Raw genomic sequence first — 26719 nt, 5'->3', positions numbered from 1 at the left:
CAAAAGTACCTCACGAAGAGGATCCTAGGCATTTTAAAGAAATGTCCTACATGGACAGAATAAAAAAAATCCAGAAATTCTCTGTCTCATATCGCCTACTTTGAGGCGATCTCTGCTTGACTTACAAAGCCATGTCTGACCCAGCTCCGTTAGGAATGCTACATCTAAAGAAATCCCAATCCCTCTGCACCACATGCTCCAGAGACCTCAGCCTCATTACCATAGTCAACAGAACATGCTGGAGGCACGGGTTCTTCACCCAGAGACTGCCCATGCTCTGGAATAGACTTCCCATACATGTGAAGCAGAGCACCTTGCTGTCCCTCTTCAAGAGAAATCTTGACGAGTAGATTGGTAATAGAAAGTTCACCCCGGGGATCACTTCAGTAGCTCTACTTGATAAAGGCACTGGGAACTAACTGCAGGCAGCATGATGCCAGGGCACTTCTATGGGCTAGGCTTGTAAAGGCTCCAGGGCCAATAGCCTAACACACCTATGAACAAGCTAGCAGCCACAAATATATAGACCCTTATCATCACCTCCTCTCTTAGCTTCAGGTATGTATTTCTCATTCACTGTCACCGTTGTTTTAAGCATAGCAAATAACCTGCTTTCTTAATGCACATAATCCTGCATCAGCAGCAGATAATGTACTAATTTGAGACTTTGAATATTTTTATGTACCTCTTAGTTGCCCTTGGAAACTCTCACCATACTTTGACCCTTCAAAAGTCTCTACAGAAGTTGTATCATTTAATCGTTCTTGCTTTTGAATTCTGTTAACATTTTCTCTTTCAGTGAAGGAGCTACCTTACTTCTGTACATAACCCTCTGTAAAGTACTTTTTATTAACTTCGTCCTTTTTTGCCTTTCAGTCTCCTATCTCTATTTCTATAACTTCAACTAAGGTTTCAGTCTGCTTATGGTCATACCCTTTATCAGTAATCTTTGTCCGTCTCTGAAAGAGCTATCTGAAGTAGTTAACTTAATTTTATCAGCAACCTGTGGGTTTCGGATCAGATACTGATCCGAGCTGGCAGCATACTAAGCAAAAGATCCAAGCTCCTCCCCCTTACCCATACTACACTGCAATCTCCTTCCAATCCCCAGATCTCATTTGCCGCGGCTTTGCCAGCATGGAATTTTTGAGCTCCAGGCAAGTGTCAGGGTTTTTTTTTTTTTGAAAACTTTGGTCTGTGTAGGGTTGCCACCTTCGTTCACGGCTAAAACCGGAGCCAAGCTATGCCCCTCGCGTCACCAGTAACCCCGCCCACCCCACCCCCTCTCCCGCCAACATACCGCCTATTTTGTGATGTCACGACAGCATCACTCAATGGGAACGCCCTCGTTTTTCGTTCCCGCCGCCTGCTTTTGGCTGATTTGCTATGCTTTTCTGTAAAAAAAAAAAAAAAAAAAAAGCATAGTAAATCAGCCGATTTACAAACTCCGATAGTCTGTTTCCTTTTTGAAACAGAATACCGGAGTTTGTACAGTGTTTTCCGGACTACCGGAGAATCAGTTTGATTTCCTGATAGTCCGGAAAAAAAACAGAGGGGTGGCAAGCCTAGGTCTGTGTGTGCCCCTTTTGATAATTTTAGAAATAATTATTAGTTTCTCTCTCTCCGTTTACGATAATTATTGTTTTTTTGTTAGTGTAGGCCGACTTTCCCGCCTGTAGAGTGTGTGTGTGTGTGTGTGTGTGTGTGTGTGTGTGTGTGTGTGTGTGTGTGTTCCCCAATATGTCGGAAAGTCAAAGTGACTTTCTCTAAGTGCACAGAGTGTGGCCTTAAGCTGTCACCAGCCGATGGTCACACTCTATGTGCAGTTTGCTTGGGGATGGCCCATTTGTCTTCCGGCTGCAAGATCTGTGCGGCCTTCAACCCCCGAGCCCTGCGGGATCGCAGGAACAAGTTAATTCTGGCGGGTCTTCTAACTGCAGAATCAACTTCTGCCTCTTCTGCTGCTTCCTCACCAGCCACAGCTGTGGCTGTTCAGTCTTCAGGCCCTTCTCCCGGCTCACCCTCCCACCTTACCACAGGGAGAGAGAGAGAGGCCAAGGAAGACAAAGTAAAAGAAAAACACTGGGTGACAGAGAAGTTTAGAGAAAGAAAAGGATAAAGATAGAGGGGCCGCAAGCGACAGGCAGAGTTGGATCCATTGGCCCCTCCCGCTAAGGTGATCTTGTCTCCTGTGAAAGTTACCAGGCCATCCTCTCCTCTGCTCCGTTCACCACGTTTTTCTCCGGAGCCGGAGGAGGAGGCTAGACCACCCTCGAGGTCATCTTTGCGTCGACTCTCCCGGCCGGCGTCGGTGGCGTCCTCCAGATTGACTCTGGCCCCCCCTCCCGGTGTGGGGAGTTCGGCTCTGTTTTTCACCCCAATAGCTCCTCCTCCGATCCACCATCGGATATCTGAGTCTATGGATCTCCGATCCACCATCGGATATCTGAGTCTATGGATCTGAGGAGGGGGTCGGCGCCGATGGTTCCTTCGGCCTCGACGCTGGCCATGCCCTTGAGTCTGTCGGATCCGCTTTCAGATCTGAGCTCTCTGAGTCGAGAGTTGGGCATTGAATCCCGTTGTGGTCGGGGCATACCATCCCTTCGGGTCCGGCCATTCCAACTTCGGCTCCGATCTCTTCGTCAGATCCGAGGGTTTCGGCTACCCTCACTACCAGTTTCAGGGAGGCCAGATGTCCTTCAAGGATGCATCTGCAGTCATTACAAATGGGTTGTCCTGTCATCAGGCAGCCCTTCGGTCGGCCGGATTCCAAAGTCTGGGTCTGGCCTCGGCTGGTGTCGCACTTCACCCGACGTCATAGCTGCAGTTATTCGGGTATAAAGGCATCAGCCGATGCCATTTTCCTCAGTCCTTCTTGCCGCGTGGTGCCCGAAGCAGAAGCTGTTCGCAAGTGCCGGTCGGTCTGATCCAGAGATTACTACTACCGAATACTACTTCGAAGACTTCTAAAAAGCTAAGTACCCCGTTGGGGACTCTTTCATGCCTCAGCCGATGTCAGAGAAAGTGAATAACTGTTTGTCTTGTGGGAAACAAATACCTCATAAAGATTTCCACTCCTACTGTATACATTGTTTGGACCACGACGTAGCAGCTTGTCTAGCCTGCGCTTCTTTTAACCGACTGACGCTTAGACGCCGGTCGGAGTTTGCTGAACAAATTTTCGGCTTTTTGCCTACATTATGCCGTCGGATCCTCCGACAACGCAAATTTCCAAAAAACAAAAAGAAAAGGACCGACACTCGTGGTCCGCGGTCTCGGCCGAAACCGCGATTAAGCAAACCGCGAGTGTCTCTGTTTCGGCCGAAACCGAGCAAGCGGTTCTTTCTCCAGCCGAAACCATGCCTTCTACCGAGGCCTCCTCTAACCTGGTAGAATCAGCTTCTGAAATCCAGTCTTCTGTTGCGGTTTCTCAGGAATTATCAGACACAATTCCCCTGGATATTTCAACCCCTGCATGTGGAGCTGCTAGGCCTCCTGCAGCCATGTCTATTAAGGCCTTTGCCAGGGCTAAAGCAGCCAAAGCTTCAAAATCTGTGCCTGCCAAACCCCCCTCACACAGGCCCAGCACTAGCTCTCATATGCTTTCTTTGGCTGAGGATTTAATTTCTTTAATTTGTGGATCCCAGCCTCATCCAGACAGGTCCTCTCTCCCACCTCCAGAAAAGAGACCTAGAGCAGAGCCCCCTGAACCAGTATCCACTGATGGTTCCTCTGATGAATCAGAACATACAGACCTTCCTGAGGCTTCTTATTCTCCTTACGAAGACTCTGATGCGGAAGAGTCCATTCCTTCAGCCTCTCCACCTGAGGAATTTTCCTTTGGGGAAACCTTGCATGCTATGAGGGAACAATTTCAGTGGCAGGGCCAAGATTTCTCAGACTCCAGAAAAAGGCTTAGAACCTTTCTACATTTGCCACAACATAGGCCTTTAGCTATACCTCCAGTTCTTTCTGTTGTAGATGATGCATTTAATGATGCTTGCACTGCTCCTGATTCATTACCTCCGGCTCCTGCTAAGCCCGATAGGTTCTACAGGGTCCCGGACACTCATCACCATTTATACAAGGCTCCTTTTGCAGATCCAGAGACTATTGCCCAGGGCCCTAAAGCTGTAGCTGCTACTTCTAAAAACCCCCTCCCCTCTGAAAGGGAATCCAGGTCCTTAGAGAGATGGGGTAAAAAAGTTTACACTTCTGCTACCTTGTCAGCTAGGGCTTTGAACTGCCAATTTCATATGATTCAATATCAAGAGTTTATGCTTGACCAGTTAACTAAAAAGCTTTCCTCTGAAGAATCTTTAGATAAAAAAATATGTTTAGGAAATGGTACATAACATACAGCAGGTTAGTAACCATTCTTTAAAATGTGGCTATGATGCACTGGAGGCTTCCTTTAGATCAGCCATGACTGGCACAGTTATCAGGAGACATGCATGGTTGAAAGAACAGGCATTACCAGACCATGTCAAATCAAAGCTTTTGGATGCACCCATGGACAAGGTCAATTTATTTGGTTCCCCTGCTCAGCAGGTACTAAAAAAGATGGAAGAGAAGGCGAAATCTGTACAAACGGTGAAAGATTTCTTATAGGTTCAACCTCCAAGGTTTAGCAGGAACTGGCCCTCCAAGAATTGGTCCTTTCCGGACTCCTCAAAGGCTCAAAGAGGCAGGAATAGGCGTTCAAGAGGCAGAAACCAATCCAGGGGTGCCTACAGGGGACGCCAATGGCAAGGTAACAACCAGTGAGGCACGGACGCAGCTACCACCACTATAACACCTCAATCACAGTGACTTGACAGTGGCACCGCCTACCAGGGAACAACTAGAAGCACCCTTAGGTGGAAAATTAACCTTATTTTCAAAAAACTGGCATTGCATCACAAGGGAAAAATGGATTTTGCAAACTATAGACCAAGGTTACAGGTTCCATTTCCATACTCTACCAGGGAAGAGAGGAATGCCAAACCTACCACCTACTCAAAGGACAGAAGCTCTAAAACAAATATCTCAGCTATTAAGAATGAGAGCTGTGGAAAAGGTACCATCTATGGAGCAAGGAAAGGGATTTTACTCCAGACTCTTCCTGGTACCAAGAAAAGAAAACAAATGGAGACCCATTCTAGACCTGTCCGCTTTAAACACATTCCTTATTGTTCCAAAATTCAAAATGCTGACCCTACAGCAGCTTCTTCCCATGCTGGGCAAGGAGTCTTGGCTGGTAACTCTAGATCTCAAGGAGGCATACCTGCACGTCCCCATAAGACCAATTTGCAGAAGATACCTCAGATTTCTTGCAGGATCAGAGCATTATCAATTTTCAGCATTGCCCTTTGGCTTATCTACTGCGCCCAGAGTGTTCACGAAATGCCTGGCATCAGTAATTGCTCATTGCAGACTTCAGGGAATCCAAATTTATCCCTACCTGGACGACTGCCTGATACAAGCGGACAACAAAAGCAAGCTAGCAGAAGACTTACAAAGAGTCATTTACCTGCTGCAAGCCTTGGGATATACAGTCAATATAAAAAGTCAAGGCTGATTCCATCCCAAAGAATAACCTTTCTGGGTGCAGAGCTGGACACATCAAAACAAATGGCATTCCTAACTGCAGAAAAGAAAGAGCAACTGCCTCTCTACTTCTTGGCATTAACAAAGCAGAACCACCTAACTGCAAGAAAAGTACTGCAAGCTCTAGGCTTCATGGCATCCTGCATAATTCTGGTCCCTCATGCCAGACTGCATATGAGAAAACTACAGTGGTACCTAAGGAATTTGTGGTCCCAACACAAGCACAGCCTAGAAACCAAAATCCCAATAATCCCATGCCTGAAACAAGAGTTCCTATGGTGGGCTCAGGCCTGTCTATCAAACGCAGGATTGCCCTTCTGCAAAAGCCAACCAAGCCAAACCATCACGACAGATGCCTCAGACCTCGGTTGGGGCACACATGCTGGGCAAGTGCATACAAGGCTTATGGACTCAAGACCAACTGCCTACACATAAATCTAAAGGAAATGCTGGCAGTAAAATTGGCAATCCAGTCATTCAGACCATTTCTCCAAGAAGGTCAGTTGATGATAAGGACAGACAACACCACAGTTATGTGGTACATCAACAAACAGGGAGGCACCCATTCATATCCTTTATGCCGGCTGGCACTGGACCTATGGGATGTGGCACTGAGCTACAACATTCAGTTACAAGCAATTTTTGTACCGGCAAAAGAAAACATTCTAGCAGACATATTAAGCAGAACAACCACAGATGCCCACGAATGGATGCTTCATCCGGACATCTTCAAAGCCATCACAAGGGAATGGGGATTACCACAAATAGACTTGTTTGCATCCCCATTCAATCACCAGCTAAAGAAATTCTGCACAAGGACGTACCACCCACTTGCTTGGAAGGTGGACTCCCTATCTTTCAGTTGGAAAAACCTGACAGCATACGCATTTCCACCACTTCCTTTGATGCACAAGGTGCTTCTGAAGATAGGACCGTCCAAGGATCATCCTGATAGCTCCAGACTGGCCAAGACAACATTGGTACCCATTGCTGAGGAGCATGTCTCGGGAACAAATATGGACACTACCCCTAATCCCATTACTGTTAACACAGAACAACTACAACATCCTGCATCCAAACCTGAAAACTCTGCAGCTAACTGCCTGGAACATTACATAACAGAAAATAACCCAAATTTATCCCAAAGGGTTAAAGACATAATCCTGGAGGCTCGCAGACCTTCAACAAGAAAGAATTATGCAGCAAAATGGAAAAGATATCTCATTTGGAGTACTGCAAAGGGAGAAGATGTGACTCTGGTAAACATGGCCAACATCCTAGAGTACTTGGCAGAGCTCTTCCACACAGGCCTGTCCTATTCTTCCATCAAGATACATGCATCAGCTATTTCAGCACAATACAGCTTGGATCCTCCTGTCTTCTCTCATCCCCTGCTCAGACAGTTTCTGAGAGGAATTAAAAATGTAAAACCTCCCAGGAAACCACCATTGCCAGCATGGGACTTGAACTTTGTGCTAGAAAAATTGACACTTCCTCCTTTCGAGCCAGCAGCAACAGCAGAATTACAATACTTATCCTGGAAGACTGCTTTCCTGCTGGCAATAACTTCAGCAAGAAGGGTCTCTGAACTACAGGCATTAATGGCAGTGCAACCCTTCCTGATCTTCCATCAAGATAGAGTGTCCATGAGAACAAATCCTACATTTATGCCTGAGGTGGTATCCAGAGTGCCATTAAATCAGGCTATCCACCTACCTACATTCTTCCTAAACCCACAGAACAGGGGAGAAAGACTTTTGCATACCTTGGATGTACACAGACAGTTACGCTACTACCTGGACAGGACTAAGTCCAATAGAAAAACTGACCAGCTTCTGGTAGCATATGCCACAGGAAAGGAAGGAAAACCAATTTCAAAACAGACAATCTCCAAATGGATAGGAAATTGCATTAGATTTTGTTACTCCTACCATGGAAAGAAAACCCCAGAGAACATCAGGCCTCACTCCACAAGGGCTGCAGCCACTACCACAGCTTTCTTACGAGGAGTGGCTACCAAGGGCATTATAGAGGCTGCTACTTGGACCTCCGTGCATACATTTGCCAAGCATTACAATTTACCTTTATACTCTAGATCCCGAGCAGGTTTTGCCACTGCTGTTTTGCAAGGGATCCTAGCTACACCATAATCTCTACTCTTTCTTCCTCCCCTTGTTTAGCTATGGTATTCTACCCATTTGTAATGACTGCAGATGTATCCTTGAAGGACATAGTACAGTTTTGTACCTACCATAAATGTAGATGTCCGATAGGAATGCATCTGCAGTCAGGATTACCCACCCACCTTCCCATCTGAGGTACTCCTAGGGTATTTGCCAGCCTTCAGCTAGCTTGGGGGTGGATCTATTATGGTGTATTTGTTTGTATATATGTACATACATGTTTATTTTTTGTGTTTGCTCTCTACTATTTGGAATCATTGGCATTTATCCAAATTTAGCCTTCCAAGAGGGCACCTGGCATCTGGGGCAAGAAACACTGAGGAAAATGGCGTCGGCTGATGCCTTTATACCCGAATAACTGCAGCTATGACGTCGGGTGAAGTGCGACACCAGCCGAGGCCAGACCCAGACTTTGGAATCCGGCCGACCGAAGGGCTGCCTGACGACAGGACAACCCATTTGTAATGACTGCAGATGCATTCCTATCGGACATCTACATTTATGGTAGGTACAAAACTGTACTTTCTCCCTCGGCATTCGACATTGTGGAGAGGGTTCTCTTTGAGGAATGAGACCCCTCACTCTGTCCTCGGGGTCCATCCCTGCTCCTTCGCAGCTGGGTTTGTCTTCCGTCATCCAGTCCCCCCAGGGACAGCCTGTGTCTATTGTGCCCCAGACAGTTCCCTTGGAGGAACACACAACCATTTGTGAGCCCTCCCCGGAGAGTCCACCCGAGGAGGTCCCTCACAAACACCAGTGTAGAAGGAGGCACTTGGACTCCCCCGAGTCCCTCACTTAGGATACTGACTTGGAGGAAGGGGAAGGTTCCCCCATATCGCCCCCCAAAGATGTCTCCTTTGGAGACATTATGTAAATCCTTTGCCGGGGGGGGGGGGGGCTGGTCTGCCCAAAAACCTTCCTCTGACGAGTCCGTATTCCTGGAGGCATTCGACACAGGCCCATCTACCTCTTGGATGCCCCCCCCCCCGCCAACCCTCTGGTGGACCTTATCACCACTAGAGCTTGGAACTAACCAGACACTCTGGAGCCTATACCCAAAAGGCCCGACAAAATATTGAGTCCACTGGCAGATAGAGCTTCTTCTAACAAAGGTTCCCTGGTTGATGCCACGGTGGTGGCGGCAGCGGCCACAAAGAAGGAACTCGCCCAAGAAAGTTCCTCTGTCCACCCCCCCCCCCCCAGATAAGGAGTCCAGGGCTATGGACAGTCTTGGAAAGCGGACTTTTGCTTCAGCCACCTTTACTATAAGGGCGCTGAATTATTTGGCCCACGTAATTCGACTGCAGCGGGACCTCGTGAAAGAGTACGCTGAGTTTCCCCTGGAGTCCATGTCGGCCAAGGATAAACGGACCTTCTCTGCTCGTATGGCCACTCTCAAGTCTGTGTCCAATATGTCCATGCATTTACTCTCTCATGCCACCGATGGAGCCGCTAGGGCTAGCAGGTCCGGAATCGCCTTGAGGCGTCATGCCTTGCTCCGTCTTTGCGACTTCTCAAAACCCTTCAAAGGGTCCTTCGCTAATGCACCCTTTCACTGTTTGACCCTGTTCGGGAAGATTGTCCACGATATGCTTGTCCAGAGCGAGAAAGACAGAAGACGCTGTCCGCCGTTGGGATCCGCTTCTCTAACCCTCAAAGGTCCTTTTCCAGGAACCAGCGAGGGCAAAAGAAGCTGTGGTTCCAGAAAACTCAGCAGTCCCGGAATGCTCAGGACTCCTCCTCCCCCAGAGGCAGAGGGGGACAAGGTGGACGCCGGCCCAGAGGCAGAGGAGGGTCAAAGAACTTCGGGTCACGTGAACCTTTTTTTAGAGCAACCCGCGCAGCAATCCTGAGCGGTTGCCCGACTGTTCCTCTCTGGAGGCAGTCGGGGGGGGGGGTGTTTTTTGATGCACCTAGCCTAATGGGAGTCCATCATGACAGATCGCTGGGTGCTTCGAATAATATCCAGAGGCTATTCTATTCCCTTCATAAACAAGCCCGCTTACACAAGGTGCCTCCCGGATGTCCTACCCACTCAGAGGGAGGCCGCGGCCTTGGAAATACAAAAGCTACTAGAAAAAAGAGCCATCCAGCAGGTGCCCCCAGACCAGTCTGGATCAGGCATCTATTCCAGGTTCTTTTTGGTGCCAAAAGGCACTGCACCTAAGACCGATTCGCGACCTATCAACAATGCACCTGTTTGTTCCCAGGGAAATGTTCCGGATGGTCACGCTTCAATCCATCCTGCCCTTCCTGCAGGAGTAAGATTGGCTGTGCTCGATAAACCTCAAGGATGTGTACCATATTCTGATGGACAGGCAGTTCAGGAGGTTCCTCCTCTTTCGGCTAGGGGCCAGTCATTATCAATTCAGGGACTAACCCTTCGGTCTCACCACAGCCACCAGGGTGTTCACCAAGGGCATGGCAGTTGTAGTGGCCCACCCGAGACTTCAGGGCATTCAGGTCTTTCCGTACCTAGATGACTGACTCCTCACTGCCCCCACCAGGCATCTACTCTTACTAGCCAGAGTTTTCTTTCTCCGGATATCACCTCGGCTAGGGATTACCATAAATCTCAGGAAGTCTTCCCTTCAACCTGTTCAAGTTTTAGACTTCATAGGGGCGAGAATAGATTCTCGTCAGGCCAGGGCATTCTCAACCCCAGACAGACTACACAGCCTGGCACTTCATGTGTTAGCGCTTTTGCAGTCCTCTGCACTCCCTGCAGAATTAGTCCTCGAGAGCCTTAGGGTCCATGGCAGCAGCTATCAACCTGATCCCTTGTGCTTGTTTGCATATGAGAATTCTACAGTGGACGTTGCAAGTTCAGTGGTCGATTCTTCATCAACCTCTAGATTTTCCGATCCCTCTGAGCAGTGTGTGCAGAAATTCTCTCACATGGTGGCTCCAATCTCGGAATCTGCAGGAGGGGTGTCCCTTTCTTGTGCTCCAAGCCACGGTGACCACGGATGCCTCCTGCCTAGGGTGGGGTGGGCATTGTTCGAGCAGGACTGTTCAAGGCACGTGAACTCAAAACGAGACTGTTCTGCATATAAATGTTCTAGAGATGAGCAGTCCGTTTAGCGTTGCAGGCCCTTCATGCTTATCTCCCTCTGGGAACTGTTGCGATCCAGTCTGACAATATGTTGGTGGTCTGGTATATCAGCAAACAGGGGAGAACCAAGTCTTATCCCCTTTGCCTAGAAGCCATGAGAGTCTGGGAATGGGCGATCTCCACCAACCGCTTTCTGATAGCAACGCACATTCTGGGTTGGTCCAACATCTTGGCGGACAAATTGAGCAGAACTATCCTTTCTCCCTGCGAGTGGTCTCTGAACCCTTGTGTAGCAGAACAGATCTTCCTCAAGTGGGGTCATCCTTGCTGCGATCTCTTCGCATCGCCTTCCAACGCAAAGTGCAATGAGTTTTTTGCTCGAATCCCCCTGAAGGGGAAGCCCCCCAGAGACGCTCTTGTTCATGCTTGGCCACCCGGTCTTCTTTATGCTTATCCCCCACTTCTGTTCAAGATAAAGTTCTTACAGAAAGCACGCCGGTTGGAGAGCAGATTGATCCTCATAGCCCCATTCTGACCTCGTCAAGTCTGGTTCCCCTGCCTACGGTCTCATCTCATAGCTCCACCTTGGATCCCATTCCGGATCTGATTCGTCATCTCTCTGGAATGCTTCCCACGAATCTGGACAGCCTGAAGCTCGCAGCTTGGCTGCTCCAGTTCCACTAGTTGCTAGGACTCCCAGGATCTCTTCTCCTGTTAAATCTATCTTGGTTGCGGCACATAAATCCTCTACCAGGAAAATTTACTGTAGCAAATGGAGATGCTTCTCCATTTGGGCTTCACAGAGAAATCTAGATTCTTTTACCGCTCCAATCCCAGCGATATTAGACTTTTTGTTTCTCATATCTTCCAACAAGGAGCCAGCTCTTCCACAGTGAAGGTCCAGCTGGCCGCTATTTCTCCTTTCCATGTAGGTGACAATTTAGGCTCTCTCGCTGCTGCCAGAATTTGTAAGACCTTTTTGAAAGGCACTTTTCTTCTGAGACCTGTCCCCAGGCTGTGCTTGTGTTGGGACCACAAATTCCTTAGGTACCACTGTAGTTTTCTCATATGCAGTCTGGCATGAGGGACCAGAATTATGCAGGATGCCATGAAGCCTAGAGCTTGCAGTACTTTTCCGTCCCCACCATGGGATCTGACTGCGGTTCTTCAGGCCTTAGTTGTGCCTCCTTTCGAGCCCTCTGCATCAGTTGATCTAAAATTTTTGTCATGGAAGACGGCTTTTCTGGTAGCGATAACTTCAGCAAGGAGAGTGTCGGAGCTTCAAGCTCCTTTGTACGAAACCCCCATATCTTGTGTTTCATAAGGACGGTGTCTCTCCGGACTAATCCATCCTTCCTCCCTAAAATTGCTTCTGAGACCAACATTAATTTGCCTGTCTTTTTCCCTAATTTTCAGAACAAAGGGGAATACAAACTTCATTTGCTGGATGTTCACAGGCAGTTACGTTTTCATTTACACAGGACCGCGGCCTTTCTTAAATCTGATCAACTTTTGTTTCGTTTGCTAAGCCCTTTTTAGGGAAACCAGTTTCAAAAGTGAATCTACAAGCATACAGAGAGCTTGGTTTACCAGGACCAGCAGGAGTTCATGCTCATTCTGCACGTTCTATGGCAACGTCTTCAGCATTCTGGTCTAGGGTTTCCCTGGATGACATTTGCTCAGCGGCTACCTGGGCGTCTTCTCACACCTTCATTACTCATTATAAACTGGATTTGGTGTTTAGAGGAAGGGCTTCCTTTGGCTCTGCAGTGCTCCGGAATATCCTTCCTTAAGGGCCTCCCAAGATTTTGGGTAGCTGAGGACTCTGTCCCACAGGTTGCTGATCAAATGAAGTTAACTACTTCAGATAAAGTTATGTACTCACCATAATGTTCCATCTGAGTAGGTAAACTTCATTTGTCAGCAACCGTCCCTCCCTCCTTCCCCCTTACCTTGGCGTTATTTTTGCTGAACTCTATGTTCGGAGTTCACGAGCTGGAGGTTTATCCTTGGTTTAGGGGTCTCAGGTTAGTTTGTTGGTGTCACGTGTGGAGTGGCAAACTCGATATGAGGATTGGAAGGAGGTTGCAGTGTAGTATGGGTAGGGGGGGGAGGAGCTTGGAGCTCGGATCTTTTGCTTGGTATGCTGCTCGGATCCGAAACCCACAGATTGCTGACAAATGAAGTTTACCTACTCAGATGGAACGTTATGGTGAGTACATAACTTCTTTTTTCTGAACAATCTACCTATTATTTACGCCTGCTGTTTGGAACGGTCTAACCACTAACATTAGATTATTCATCTTTGCTGTCTTTTAGATCAGCTGTACTGCATTAAATATCAGACTCTTTTAGATGTAGGCACTTAGTAAAGTGACTCACCTCTGTTTGTGTTTTCCATCCTTTGCCTGCATTTTCATGCCTCACTAATTACTTGATAGCATTGTAAATGTATTGTGTGTCTCCTTTTTAGTTGTAAATATAATTGCATATGTTACACATATTCTTAGTTGTATAGTGACAACCCTATCCAAAAGTGCCAGGCTCAGTTTTGCATGCTTTGAAACTTCAGGCACATTAATTCAAACAAACAAAAAAAAAAGTGGCATATTTTTGCAAGGTTCTGTTTCATCCTTCCCCTCACCCATGGTGGTGTGGGGCTATGCTTCCTTATACCTCTGCTACTAACAATAAATAAATAAAAACAAAACACAGGTGTGCCCTGGAATAAGGGGAATACTCCAAGGTACTCCCATCATTTGAGCTGGCATAGATTTGAACCACATTTTCTGCTCTGAACATCATAATTGCAGTCTTCTGAATTTCAGCAGGCACACTATTTATTTTTTTTAATTGTTTTATTGATCTGTTTTAATGATTATAGGTAAACCTGTTTGCAAATCTGTTTTATTGTATGTTTACGCCCCTGGCCCTTGTTGCGGCTGAAAATTGTCTTTTGAACAGTTAACTAACTTTGTTACGAAATGTAAAATGAAAAAAAAATTCAACCATTTCACAGTTCATAATTTGCATAGTTTGCAGCCTCCATTTTGCATTCATAAATATTCCAATAACTGATGTCTCAAATCGGATGTGATTTTTTTTTTTTCATTTCAGTAAAATTATGCTCCTTGTTCATTGTAACTGCAATACGGGTGCAATACAGGTGACATCAAATGGAGTGTTTTAATTTAACAAGTTTGTTGTAGTTGTTTATTATAGCACATACTAAAGCTAATGGCAACAGGCTTGTTAGTTTTTTCCAAGATGCAAGCTTCACAGCATAGGAAGAGTACTACAATCAGGCATAAATAGATATGGGGAGTTAGTTGCATTCCTTGAAAGAAGCCTTGGGGAAGATTCAGTGTATGGAGCTTTGACAGAATAAATGCTCATTTATTGTAGCAACTGATTATGTATGTCTGAGACACTAAAGCAGATTGCCCAACAGTTGAGATTATTGCTTGATAATATCTCAGATTTCAAAGTGAAGCAGCAGGCAGACAAGCTAACCACATACCTACCTCTTTTATTTGTGAAGCATGGTGGATATGTAAAGTGAAACTGGCTTAAAGAATAATTTAACTGTCAAACAAATGGGTTTACATGGTAACCTGACTGTAGATCAGGACTTTAGTTATGCTGCACATTCAGTGAACTTTTGCATACAAAACCCTGTGAATGTATTAATGCATTTTGGAGAGAAACTACCATGTCCTTTAGAACCTTTGCTTTGTTTCAGACATAGTGGTAGACAAGTAGTACTTTGTTATACTACATTTTGCAGGGTTTTCTGTTCGCCACTGATCTTTTTGACTATTCTTATTTGTAGTGCTGTGTGCATTTTCATGTAACATGTAAAATGAAATGACCATGATGTCTTATGTTGTTGTGGAACACATTTGTTTAACTTTTCTAAAATACTTAATTGTTTGCTTTTGCTGCATTTCACTAGTTTGGTGTGTGTGTGTAATATCATGTGTGCTATCAACTCTGTATATAAACTGCGGGCCTGTATTTTATATCAGGTTAAAGCCTGGAATGTTGATTTGCATGTGTGAATTTGAGTCAGCCACAAAATGTATTTTATTTGTTTAGAGGCTTATTTACAGTTAACATTTAGAACAAGTGCTAAAAGGGTTCTGTCTTGTATTTTCCCAAAATAAATTATTAAAATTAAGTTTATGCAGCCTTAAGTACTGTGCATACTCAATACCAGTCCGACTAATAAATTTAATGTGGGTGTTAATTCACATATTGGTTGCAGCCTAGTTGGCAAACCAAGAGCAAACAGTGAAGTGCAACAGAGTTTAACTTGGATGGGTTTCATGCTTAAGACCAGTGATTATAGACCCCAAGTATCCCTCTGGGACCCTCCTCCACCCAAAATAAAAACATTTAAAATTTTAATTGGGTTACCGAATAGTGCGGTTGTGCCAAACTATGACTGGAGAGTGATCAGCAGTCTGATTCCTAGAGGCTAGACGGGCACTGTGGGTTCATTTCTGAAAAGGAGCCTTGCTATCTGCATTGGAAAGCACTCCTTTGTGTACTCAGGGTACTTTTTCTTTAGGATTTTTTCATATCCGAAAGTGATTTGGTTGTGTTTGTAGGTGTATTGTGGCATCTAATGAGTTAAGTACAACAATGCACCTATGTTGTAATTTAGTATTTATGTGGCTTTACCATTTGACGGTATGTCTAATATAATTTGTAATTGTATTAAGGTTGTATTCATTTGTTAGCAGCTGTTGTCTTGTTTACTATTTCCGTGAAACAGTAATGAACTGAGGTGTAACTTAAGCACTGATATACACACCCTTGCTTAGCAGGTAACATGAGAATCTGAATGTTAGTGTGCATTTTGTTCCTTTTGAAAAGTGGAAGTAATGTTATGCATTTCTCTCTCCTGCCGTTTTTAGACTAAAATGACAGATGTATGACTGTGGTGGATTAAATGGCGTCTAAAGTGAAAGATGCTATAGTCTGGTATCAAAAGAAGGTAAGTTGTTTTCAGATATCTTTGTCAAGAATGCAGTAAATTGCAAAGCTATCAGAATTCTTCAATTCTTTTTTTTTTTGTACTTTGTAATGTGCCTGTGACTGAGTTTTTCACAGCTTCAAGATGTAAGCTAACAGGCTAAACGAGATTATATATTTCTGGTTATAATTTCTTGCTAAGTGATTGCTGTATGCTAACATTTTTTTTTTTTAACTGTAGAGTTTCTGTCACTTGTGAAACTTTTCCTGTAAGACTTTGCCTAAGACTATTAGTTAAACATATTTTTTTTTCTTTGTGTTAACGTGTTGGGGGGCGGGGGGAGTACTAGTAGGAAGGATATCAAGTTTTCAGACTACAGCATAAACACTTCACATCACATTGTAGTACAGCGGTTTGATAGTTTTCTTTATTGTGCATGGAGGAAAAACAAAACAAAAAAAAAAACAGATCACTGAAGTTCTGAAAAACTGATGGTATAAAGATTTTTTTTTGGGGGGGGGGGTGAGTGGAATTGTCCAGTATAAACAGATGTTTGCTCTGAAAAAAGAACTTAACCATTGTTGGAAGTGACAGTCAAAAGACATTAAAGCAGATTCACTAAACCGCACACTGTAACGCACTGTTTTGTATTCAGTAAGTGGCTCTACACTGTGTAGAGAGACATACAACCATGGTAAACACCATGACATGCTAGTTACGGTTCAAGCAGTGCTGAATTGTATTGTAATCAACCAATCCAAGATGGAGGAGCTGTTCAACAATCTATAAATCAAATATGCAGATTCAGTGCTGGCTTTCCCAGCAAATTCCAAAACCTATTAGAGTACTGTCATGGAAAGGAGTCTACACAGAAAGAATGTTAGGGGCTGCTGTTGTGTATGTGCAACAGGCTGAAGTCCGTGTTGCTTCTACTGCTAGTAGACCATGGCCAAGAAGAATTTTCAGACCCTAGTTAACTTAACACAATCTCCATGACATGGAAATTGTAGAACGCTACAGGGTGGATAGAGGCACACTACAGGGACTCTGCAACCTCTGTCGTCCTCCTCTTAGACCCAGGGCAAACTGAGAGGAACCCATACCAGGAGACAAAGGTATGTGTAGTGCTTAGAATTTTAGCTACAGGAACCTTTCAGAGACCAACAGGGTGCTTGCTTGGGGTGTCACAGGCATCGGCATCCAGGATCCTCCATCAATTCCTGAGTGCTATGCTCCAGTATGCCAGTGACTATATGTATTTTCCCCGTACTCCTGAGGACAGGGCCACAAACATGCAGGTGATGTCCTTCATGGATGCATCTGCAGTCATAACAACTGGGTTGTCCTGTCGTCAGGCAGCCCTTCAGTCGGCCGGATTCCAAAGTCCGGGTCCGGCTTCGGCTGATGTCGCACTTCACCCGACGTCATCTCTGTTGGTCTTCGGGTATAAAGGCATCAGCCGACGCCATTTTCCTCAGTCTTTCTTGCCGCGTGGCGCCCGAAGCAGAAGCTGTTCGCAAATGCCGGTCGGTCGGATCCAGAGATTACTTCTACCGAATACTACTTCGAAGACTTCTAAAGCTAAGTACCCCGTTGGGGAACCTTTCTTGCCGCAGCCGATGTCAGAAAAAGTTAATAATTGTTTAACCTGTGGGAAACAAATACCTCATAAAGATTTCCACTCTCATTGCCTGCCTTGTTTAGGCCCAGCCCACGACGTAGCAGCCTGTTCGGCCTGTGCTTCTTTCAACCGACGAACGCTTAGGCGTCGGTCGGAGTTTGCAGAACAGTTTTTTGGTTCTGATTTTGCGTACATTATGCCGTCGGATCCTCCGACTTCCCAATCTGCCAAAAAACGCAAAGATAAAGACCGACACTCGCGGTCCGCGGTTTCGCCGAAACCACGGGTAAGCAAGCGGCGAGTGTCTCGGTTTCGGCCGAAACCGAGAAAACTGCTCAAAGTACAGCTGAATCTATCTCTACAACGGAGGCCCCTGCTACCACTCTTGAATCGGCCTCAGAAATTTTATCCACTACGGTGGTTGCCACTGATTTATCAGACACCATTCCCTTGGATGTCTCTACCCCAGCACGTGGTGCAGCTAGGCCTCCAGCAGCCATGTCCATTAAGGCCTTCGCCAGGGCTAAAGCAGCCAAGACTACTAAAACAGTGCCTGTTAAACCCCCCACTACCAGGCCCTCTTCTAGTTCTCAAATGCTTACTTTGGCAGAAGATTTAATTTCATTAATCAGAGGATCTCAATCTCACCCAGACAGGGCCTCTCAGCCCCCAGAGAAGAGACCTAGGGCAGAGCCCCCTGAGCCAGTGTCCTCTGATGATTCTGCTGATGAATCAGACATAACTGACCAGCCAGAGGCTCCTTTCTCCAATTTTGAAGATTCTGATGCTGAAGATTCCATTCCAGCTGCTTCCCCACCAGAAGAATTCTCCTTTGGGGAAACCTTACATGCCATGAGAGCAGTTCCAATGGCAGCAACAGGATTTTTCAGACTCCAGAAAAGACTTAGGACCTTTCTGCACCTTCCACAGCACAGGCCCTTAGCTATACCTCCTGTTCTCTCTGTGGTGGATGATGCTTTCAATGATGTCTGCTCCGCTCCAGATTCTTTACCCCAGCCCCTGCCAAACCAGACAGATTTTACAGGGTGCCAGATACTCATCACCACCTTTACAAGGCCCCACTTGCAGACCCAAACTATATCCCAGGGTCCCAAGGCAGTAGCGACCATAGCTAAAACCCTATTCCTTCTGAAAGGGAAGCAAGGTCATTAGACAGATGGGGTAAAAGGTCTACACTTCAGCTACTCTCTCAGCTAGAGCTTTAAACTGTCAGTTTCACATGATACAATACCAAGAGTTTATGCTTGATCAATTAACTAAAAAGCTAACCACTGATGAATCTCTTGATAAGAAATATGTATTAGAAATGGTAAATAACATACAACAGGTTAGTAACCATTCCTTAAAATGTGGCTATGATGCACTGGAGGCTTCATTTAGATCAGCCATGACTGGCACAGTGATAAGAAGGCATGCATGGCTAAAGAGCAAGCTTTACCGGATCATGTTAAAGCTAAGTTGCTAGATGCTCCTATGGATAAGACAAGTTTGTTTGGTACACCTGCCCAGCAGGTTATGAAGAAAATGGAAGAAAAGGCAAAATCTGTCCAAACGGTTAAAGATTTCTTGCAGGTACAACCCCCAAGGTTTAGCAGGAACTGGCCTGCCAAAAATTGGTCCTTTCCTGACTCCACAACATCTCAAAGGGGCAGGAACAGACGTTCCAGAGGCAGAAACCAATCTAGAGGAGGTGCCTACAGAGGACGACAGTGGCAAGGTAACAGCAGAGGCACAGACACAACCTCTGCCACTACATCAACACAACCACAGTGACTTAACCCTAAATCCGCCTACCAGGGAACAAATAGCAGCTCCTTTAGGCGGAAAGTTAACCTTATTTTCAAAGAACTGGCACTACATAACAAAAGACAAGTGGATTCTACAAACCATAGATCAAGGCTACCGGTTCCACTTCCACACTTTACCAGTCAAAAGAGGAATGCCAAATCTACCTCCAAATCAAAAAACAGAGGCTCTACAACAGATAATGGAGTTAGCAAACATGAGAGCTGTGGAAAGAGTGCCAACAGCAGAGCAAGGAAAGGGGTTCTACTCCAGACTGTTCCTAGTTCCAAGAAAGGAAAAAAGTTGGAGACCAATTCTCGACCTGTCCACCTTAAATACATACATCATTGTCCCAAAATTCAAAATGCTGACCTTACAGCAACTTCTTCCCATGCTGGGCAAGGAGTGTTGGCTGGTAACTCTAGATCTCAAGGAGGCATACCTGCACGTCCCCATTCGACCAATCTGCAGAAGATACCTCAGATTTCTTGCAGGATCAGAGCACTATCAATTCTCAGCATTGCCCTTTGGCTTATCTACTGCGCCCAGAGTATTGACAAAATGCCTGGCATCAGTAATCGCCCATTGCAGACTACAGGGAATTCAAATTTACCCATACCTGGACGACTGCTTACTACAAGGGGACAACAAAAGCAAGCTGACAACAGATTTACAAAGGGTCATTTACTTGCTACAAGCACTGGGATACACAGTCAATTTACAAAAATCAAGGCTGATACCATCCCAAACAAGGACCTTCTTGGGCGCGGAATTGGACACAGTGAAACAAATGGCATTCCTAACTACAGAAAAACAAAAAGAACTCCCTCTTTACTTCTTGGCACTAACAAAACTGAACAAGATAACAGCAAGGAAAGTACTCCAGGCCTTGGGCTTCATGGCATCATGCATAATCTTGGTCCCATTTGCCAGACTACATATGAGAAAACTACAGTGGTACCTAAAGAATTTATGGTCCCAACACAGACACAGCCTGGAAACAGAAATCCCACTAATTCCATGCTTAAAACAGGAGCTCCTATGGTGGGCTCAGGCATGCCAGTCAAACCCAGGCCTACCCTTTCGCAGATGTCAAGCAAGCCAGACCATCACAACAGACGCTTCAGACCTAGGATGGGGGCCCACATGCTGGACAAATGCGTGCAAGGACTCTGGACACAGGATCAACTTCACCTGCACATCAACCTAAAAGAAATGCTGGCAGTAAAACTGGCAATCCAAAAGTTCAAACCATTTCTCAAAGAGGGCCAGTTGATGATAAGGACAGACAACACCACAGTTATGTGGTACATCAACAAACAGGGAGGCACTCATTCATACCCCCTATGCAGAATGACTTTGGAGCTGTGGACCCTGGCACTCAGCTACAACATCCAGTTACAGGCAATATTTGTACCGGGAAAAGAAATTACTCTAGCAGACATACTAAGCAGAACCACTTCGGATGCCCACGAATGGAAGCTGCACCCGGACATCTTCAAGACCATCTCAAAGAAATGGGGAATGCCTCAGATAGATCTATTCGCATCACCTCTCAATCACCAGCTCAAAAAATTCTGCACAAGGGCATTCCACCCACTAGCATAGAAAGTGGATTTGCTCTCCTTCAGCTGGAAAGGCCTAACAGCATATGCATTCCCACCTCTTCCCTTGATACACAAAGTACTACTAAAAATCAAGGAAGAACGTCCAAGGATAATCCTGATAGCTCCAAACTGGCCAAGACAACACTGGTACCCACTACTGAGGAGCATGTCTCGGAACAATATGTGGCCAATTCCCCTGATGCCTTTGATGTTAACTCAGAACAACTACAGCATCATGCATCCAAACCTAAAAACGTTTCAACTGACTGCATGGAACATCACTTAGCAGCAGCTAACACAGAGCTTTCCCAAAGAGTTAAAGACATTATTCTTGAAGCACGCAGACCTTCAACAAGAAGGAACTATGCTGGAAAATGGAAAAGGTTTGTCATTTGGAGTACTGAAAGAGGAAAAGATGTGTCAAACATAGATATGCCTAACATTCTGGAGTACCTGGCCGAACTTCTTCATTCAGGCCTGTCCTACTCCTACATCAAGATACATGCATCAGCTATTTCAGCAGAATACAGCTTTGATCCACCTGTTTTTTCGCACCCTTTGCTCAGGCAGTTTCTCAGAGGAATCAAGAATGTAAAACCTCCAAGGAAGCCACCATTACCAGCGTGGGACTTAAACTTTGTGCTAGAAAAGTTGACACTATCACCCTTTGAACCAGCAGCAACAGCAGACCTACAACACCTGTCATGGAAAACTGCTTTCCTACTGGCAATTACTTCAGCAAGGAGGGTTTCAGAACTACAGGCCTTAATGGCGGTGCAACCTTTCCTAATCTTCCACCAAGATAGAGTGTCCATGAGGACTAATCCTACATTTATGCCTAAGGTGGTATCCAGAGTGTCTTTAAACCAGGCAATCCACCTACCTACCTTCTTTCCCAACCCACAAAACAGAGGGGAAAGAATACTGCATACCTTGGATGTACATAGACAGCTACGCTACTACTTCGACAGAACAAAAAATAGCAGAAAGACTCACCAACGTTTCGTAGCTTATGCAACAGGAAGGGAAGGAAAAGCTATTTCCAAACAGACAGTCTCCAAATGGATAGGAAATTGCATACGATTCTGTTACTCCTTCCATGGAAAAACAATTCCACAGAACATAAGACCTCATTCTACAAGGGCAACAGCCACTACCACAGCCTTCTTACGAGGAGTGGCAACCAAAGACATTATTGAGGCGGCTACTTGGACCTCCGTGCATACATTTGCCAAGCATTACAATTTGCCTCTATATTCCAGATCCCGAGCAGGGTTTGCCACTGCTGTACTGCAAGGGATCCTAAACACACCATAATTTACCTTTATCCTCCTCCCCTAGTTGGCTATGGTATTCTACCCAGTTGTTATGACTGCAGATGCATCCATGAAGGACATAGTACAGTTTTGTACCTACCATAAATGTAGATGTCCGAACTGGATAGCATCTGCAGTCAGGATTACCCTCCCTCCTTCCCCTCTGTGGTACTCCTAGGGTGTTTACCCTCCTAATAGCTAGCTGGTGGGGGGGAGTCTTTTATGGTGTATTTGTTTGTATATATGTACATACATGCTTATGTTTGTGTTTACCTCTATCTTTTTGGGAACCTCTATCTTTTTGGGAACATTGGCATCTACCCAAAATTTTAGCCTTCAAGAGGGCTACTGGCATCTGGGGCAAGAAACACTGAGGAAAATGGTGTCGGCTGATGCCTTTATACCCGAAGACCAACAGAGATGACGTCGGGTGAAGTGCGACATCAGCCGAAGCCGGACCCGGACTTTGGAATCCGGCCGACTGAAGGGCTGCCTGACGACAGGACAACCCAGTTGTTATGACTGCAGATGCTATTCAGTTCGGACATCTACATTTATGGTAGGTACAAAACTGTACTTTCTACCTTGTAGCACACTATCCTGAAGTACTGGGTGCCATAGATTGTACACGTATAGGCACCACCCAGAGAACAGGGAAGGCTCTACATAAATAGAAAGGGCTACCAAGTCGTGTGTAATGTTAAGCGAAACATCTTGAATGTGTGTGCTAGCAACCCAGGCAGTTGCCATGAATCGCATATCTGGCACAACTCCCAATTGTGTCATTTGTTCACTGGGGGGGGGGGTATCCCACAGGATCATTTACTGGGGGATGTAGGCTATGCACTGGAACAATGGCTGATGCCACCCTGCAGAAATGCACACCCACCCCCTGAAGAACACCATAGTGAGGCACATTCTCAAACTAGGAATATCATAGAGCGTCTGTTTGGGATGCTGAAGTTGCAATTCCGGTGCTTAGATACATCTGGGGGAGCCCTGCAGCACAGTCCATATACATGTACCAAAATATTCACTGTCTCTGCCATGCTACACAGCATCATCTGAGAGAGCAGGATCAGCAAGGGGCAGATGCATGCATCTCACCACGAATGGCAAGTTCACCACAGCTGCATACAGGTGAGGAGTCGGAGGAGGAACCAGCAGCTGTTGTGGGTGTAGGCAGACGTAGGTGTGCTCAACACACCCTAGCATTGGTTAAGAGGCAAAGCATAGCACACTCACTCACCACTCAAGGGGCTAAAATTCATCCTAAACACATACAAATAGTAACACTGACACCAGGCAATGCTCACAACCTTTACCTACAAATGTAATGACTGTGTACTGCTAGCATTAGATAGTTGGCCCTGAACCAAAACTGTCGCAACTGCTGAATTTACAAGGTAAATGTGAACCTGGAGTGTGCCGTGTAATAATATGAATAAATGGCTTAGCCTTGCATGTTGTTACTGGTTAATGTAAGCAAGTGAGTAGTGGGTGATTTGTAAAGACATTACTTTAACATGTGAAAGCAGAGACTTACAGGACTAAGTGTGCCCCTCTATCAAGTAGTAGGCCTCCGGCATTAAAGATTAACACATTCATACCTCTCAAAAGTGCTGATGGTCACTAAATGTTCTCAGTTTAGCATTATACTTTTGTACTGGAAAATCCTTAGAGAGAGAAGTTAGAAAGTAATGAGATACATTTCAGCTTCAGAGTTCAAAACCCTCAGAAGATTATTAAAATACTCTGGTGTAGAAATATGTTTGATTCTATCAACTGTCTAACTTTCTAAGACCAAAATATGTTAAAGGTACAATTAGCAAAACAGTATCACAAATGCAGATATACTAAGCACTAAGTCAGTTATGCACCCTGAGCATCAGACACAAATGTTTTGTATCCCTGAATCCAAAATATAGAAAACAAGGATATGGCACAGTTATCACTTGCACAGGATGTGTGGGGGGAGCAGGAAGCCTAGTCTGATGTAAAAGGTCAGTAAAATATGTGTAAGAAAGAGAAGTGGGCAGACATTTGGATAAAGTAACAAATGGCCAATGAGACAAAATGAGCTCTAAGCTTCACAGCTGAACCATGTAAGCATTTTGTGTGTGTGTGTCTGTATGGGTCCTCCTGGTGAAATTGGTGATGTTCATCGTGCATACAGCTGCAGTCATAACAGATGGGTTATCCTGCCGTCAGGCGGGTCCTCGGTCGGCCGAATTCCAAAGTCTAGGTCCGGCGTCGGATGTCGTCACTTCTTCCCTGACGTCAGTGCGGCAGGGGTACAAAAGAACCAGCCGACGCCATTTTCTTCAGTCTTTCTTGTCGCACGGTGCCCGAAGCAGAAGCAGTTTGCAAGTGCCGGTCGGCCAGCTCCTGAGATTACGAATATTTTTCAACCGAAGTCTTCTTGAAAGCTAAGTACCCCGTTGGGGAAACTTTTCTTGCCTCAGACTGATGTCAGACAAAGTTAATAATTGCATTTCATGTGGGAAGCAAATACCGCATAAGGATTTCCATTCCTTCTGCATTCCTTGCTTAGGCCCAGACCACGACGTCTCGGCCTGTCGTTTTTGTACTAGCTTCAACAAACGCACTATTAAGCGTGGGGCGGAGTTCGCCCAACACTATTTTGGCAAAAAATTTAATTACATTATGTCGTCGGATACCCCAGCTCCAGTTTTGAGTAAAAGATGCAAAGATAAGGACCGACATACGAGGTCCTCGACTTCTACCGACACCACGCTAAAGCCGACTTCAGGTGCTCCGGTTCTCAGCGAGGCGCCTACGCAGCCCCTGACTACCAATGACACTTCCTTAGCGGTGTCTTCTGTGCCCGAGGTCGCAGGCTCCTCGGCCCACACCCCGATTACAGATACCGACACCACTCTTGGCGGGGAAACTCAGAGTTTCGACAGGCCTGCCACCTCTCAAGGTGTCTTCAGGCCTTCTTCTTCTTCTTTTTCCATTAAGGCTTACACTAAATCTAAAGCAGCCATGCAAACTAAAAGACAAGCTCCACAGGGCCCCTCTCAAGGCCCCATGCCTAAAAAAAACAGATGCTCAAAATGGCTGAGGATTTGATTACTCTTATTAGGGGTTCTCAAACCCCCTCTGACAAAAGGCCCAGAGTGGAGGATGAATACCCTTCCTCGGACCAGGCCTCCATTACTTCAGAACATTCTGAAGACCAGGAACATTCATACTCCCCTTTTGAAGATTCTGATGCAGAGGAGTCCATTCCCTCTGTCCCCCCCCCCCCCCCAAGGACTATTCTTTTGGGGAAACCTTGCATACCTTGAGGGAACACTTCCACTGGGAAGGCCAAGATTACTCAGATTCCAAGAAAAGGCTCGGGGATTTTCTCTTGCTCCCTCAGCACAGGCCTCTGGCTATCCTTCCTGTCTTAGACATACTAGATGATGTGTATTCAGAGACCAGCCTTAACCCAGATTCTTTACCACCAGCTCCAGTTAAGCCTGACCGGTATTACCGGGTTCCTGATTCACACCGATTCCTATACAAAAGCCATGCTGCTGACCCGGAAACTATATCACAGGGTCCCAAGGGAATTAAGGCCTCTACTGCCAAAAATCCATTACCTTCAGAGAGAGATTCCAGAGCTTTAGAAAGGTGGGGGGAAAAGGTATACACCTCGGCCACTTTAACCATGAGGGCATTAAACTGTCAGTTCCATATGTTAAAGTATCAACAGTTTTTGTTATCTCAGTTGAAAAACAAAATGTCACAACCTGAACAACCAGACTTGAAGGAGTTGCAGGATTTGTTGCATAGTGCAGAACAAGTGGGTAAACATACCTTGCAATGTGGTTTTGATGCTTTAGAGGACTCATGTAGAGCTGCTGTTACAGGGTCTGTTATACGTAGACATGCTTGGCTCAAAGAGCAAACCTTACCAGATCATGTCAAAGCTAAATTACTAGATGCACCTCTTCAAAAAGATGTATTGTTTGGTGTTAAAGCTGAGGAGGTATTAAAGAAAATGGAGGAAAAGGCAAGATCAATGCAAACAGTGAAAGATTTCCTACAGGTACAACCTCCACGTTTCAGTAGAAACCGGCCTTCAAAAAATTGGTCCTTTCCAGCCACGGACAGACCTCAAAGAGGTAGATACAGGCACCCGAGGGGTAGTGGGCAATCTCAAGGATCATTTAGAGGCAGACAATGGCAAGCACCTACACCAAGAGGTGGAGAGGATAGATCACAGCCATTCAGAAAGCAGACACAATGACTTTCCCCTTTGCATGCCAAGCAAAGCTCTAATGGCAGCACCTTTAGGCGGAAAACTGGCATTATTTTCGAAAAATTGGCATATTGTCACAAAAGACAAATGGATCCTGGACATTATAGACAGATTCCACTTTCACACCCTTCCAAAAATGAGAGGCATGCCAAACCTGCCACAAAATCAAAGGGCAGAGGCACAAAAACAAATTTCAGCTCTCATGGACATGAAAGCTATTCAAGAGGTACCTTCACAAGAACAGAGTAAAGGTTTTTATTCCGGACTATTCCTGGTACCAAGGAA

At 45.6% G+C, this 26719-nt stretch overlaps 1 protein-coding gene across 3 annotated transcripts in view; it reads left to right on the top strand.

The window, feature by feature from the left end:
* The window catches only part of PHTF2 (putative homeodomain transcription factor 2), a 1638259-nt gene that overhangs the window by 76818 nt on the left and 1534722 nt on the right, over positions 1 to 26719 (top strand). For all 3 annotated transcript variants that reach the window (XM_044088321.1, XM_044088320.1, XM_044088322.1), the window contains exon 2: positions 15750 to 15829. In XM_044088321.1, the coding sequence (XP_043944256.1) occupies positions 15785 to 15829 (45 nt within the window). In that variant the 5' untranslated portion in view covers positions 15750 to 15784. The remainder of the gene's footprint in view (positions 1 to 15749; positions 15830 to 26719) is intronic.

Source organism: Protopterus annectens, chromosome 11.part0 (assembly GCF_019279795.1).
Source record: "Protopterus annectens isolate FY-2018-M chromosome 11.part0, PAN1.0, whole genome shotgun sequence".
Lineage (NCBI taxonomy): Eukaryota > Metazoa > Chordata > Ceratodontiformes > Protopteridae > Protopterus > Protopterus annectens.
Note: the sequence above shows the minus strand (reverse complement) of the source record. Positions and strands in the feature narration are given on the sequence as shown.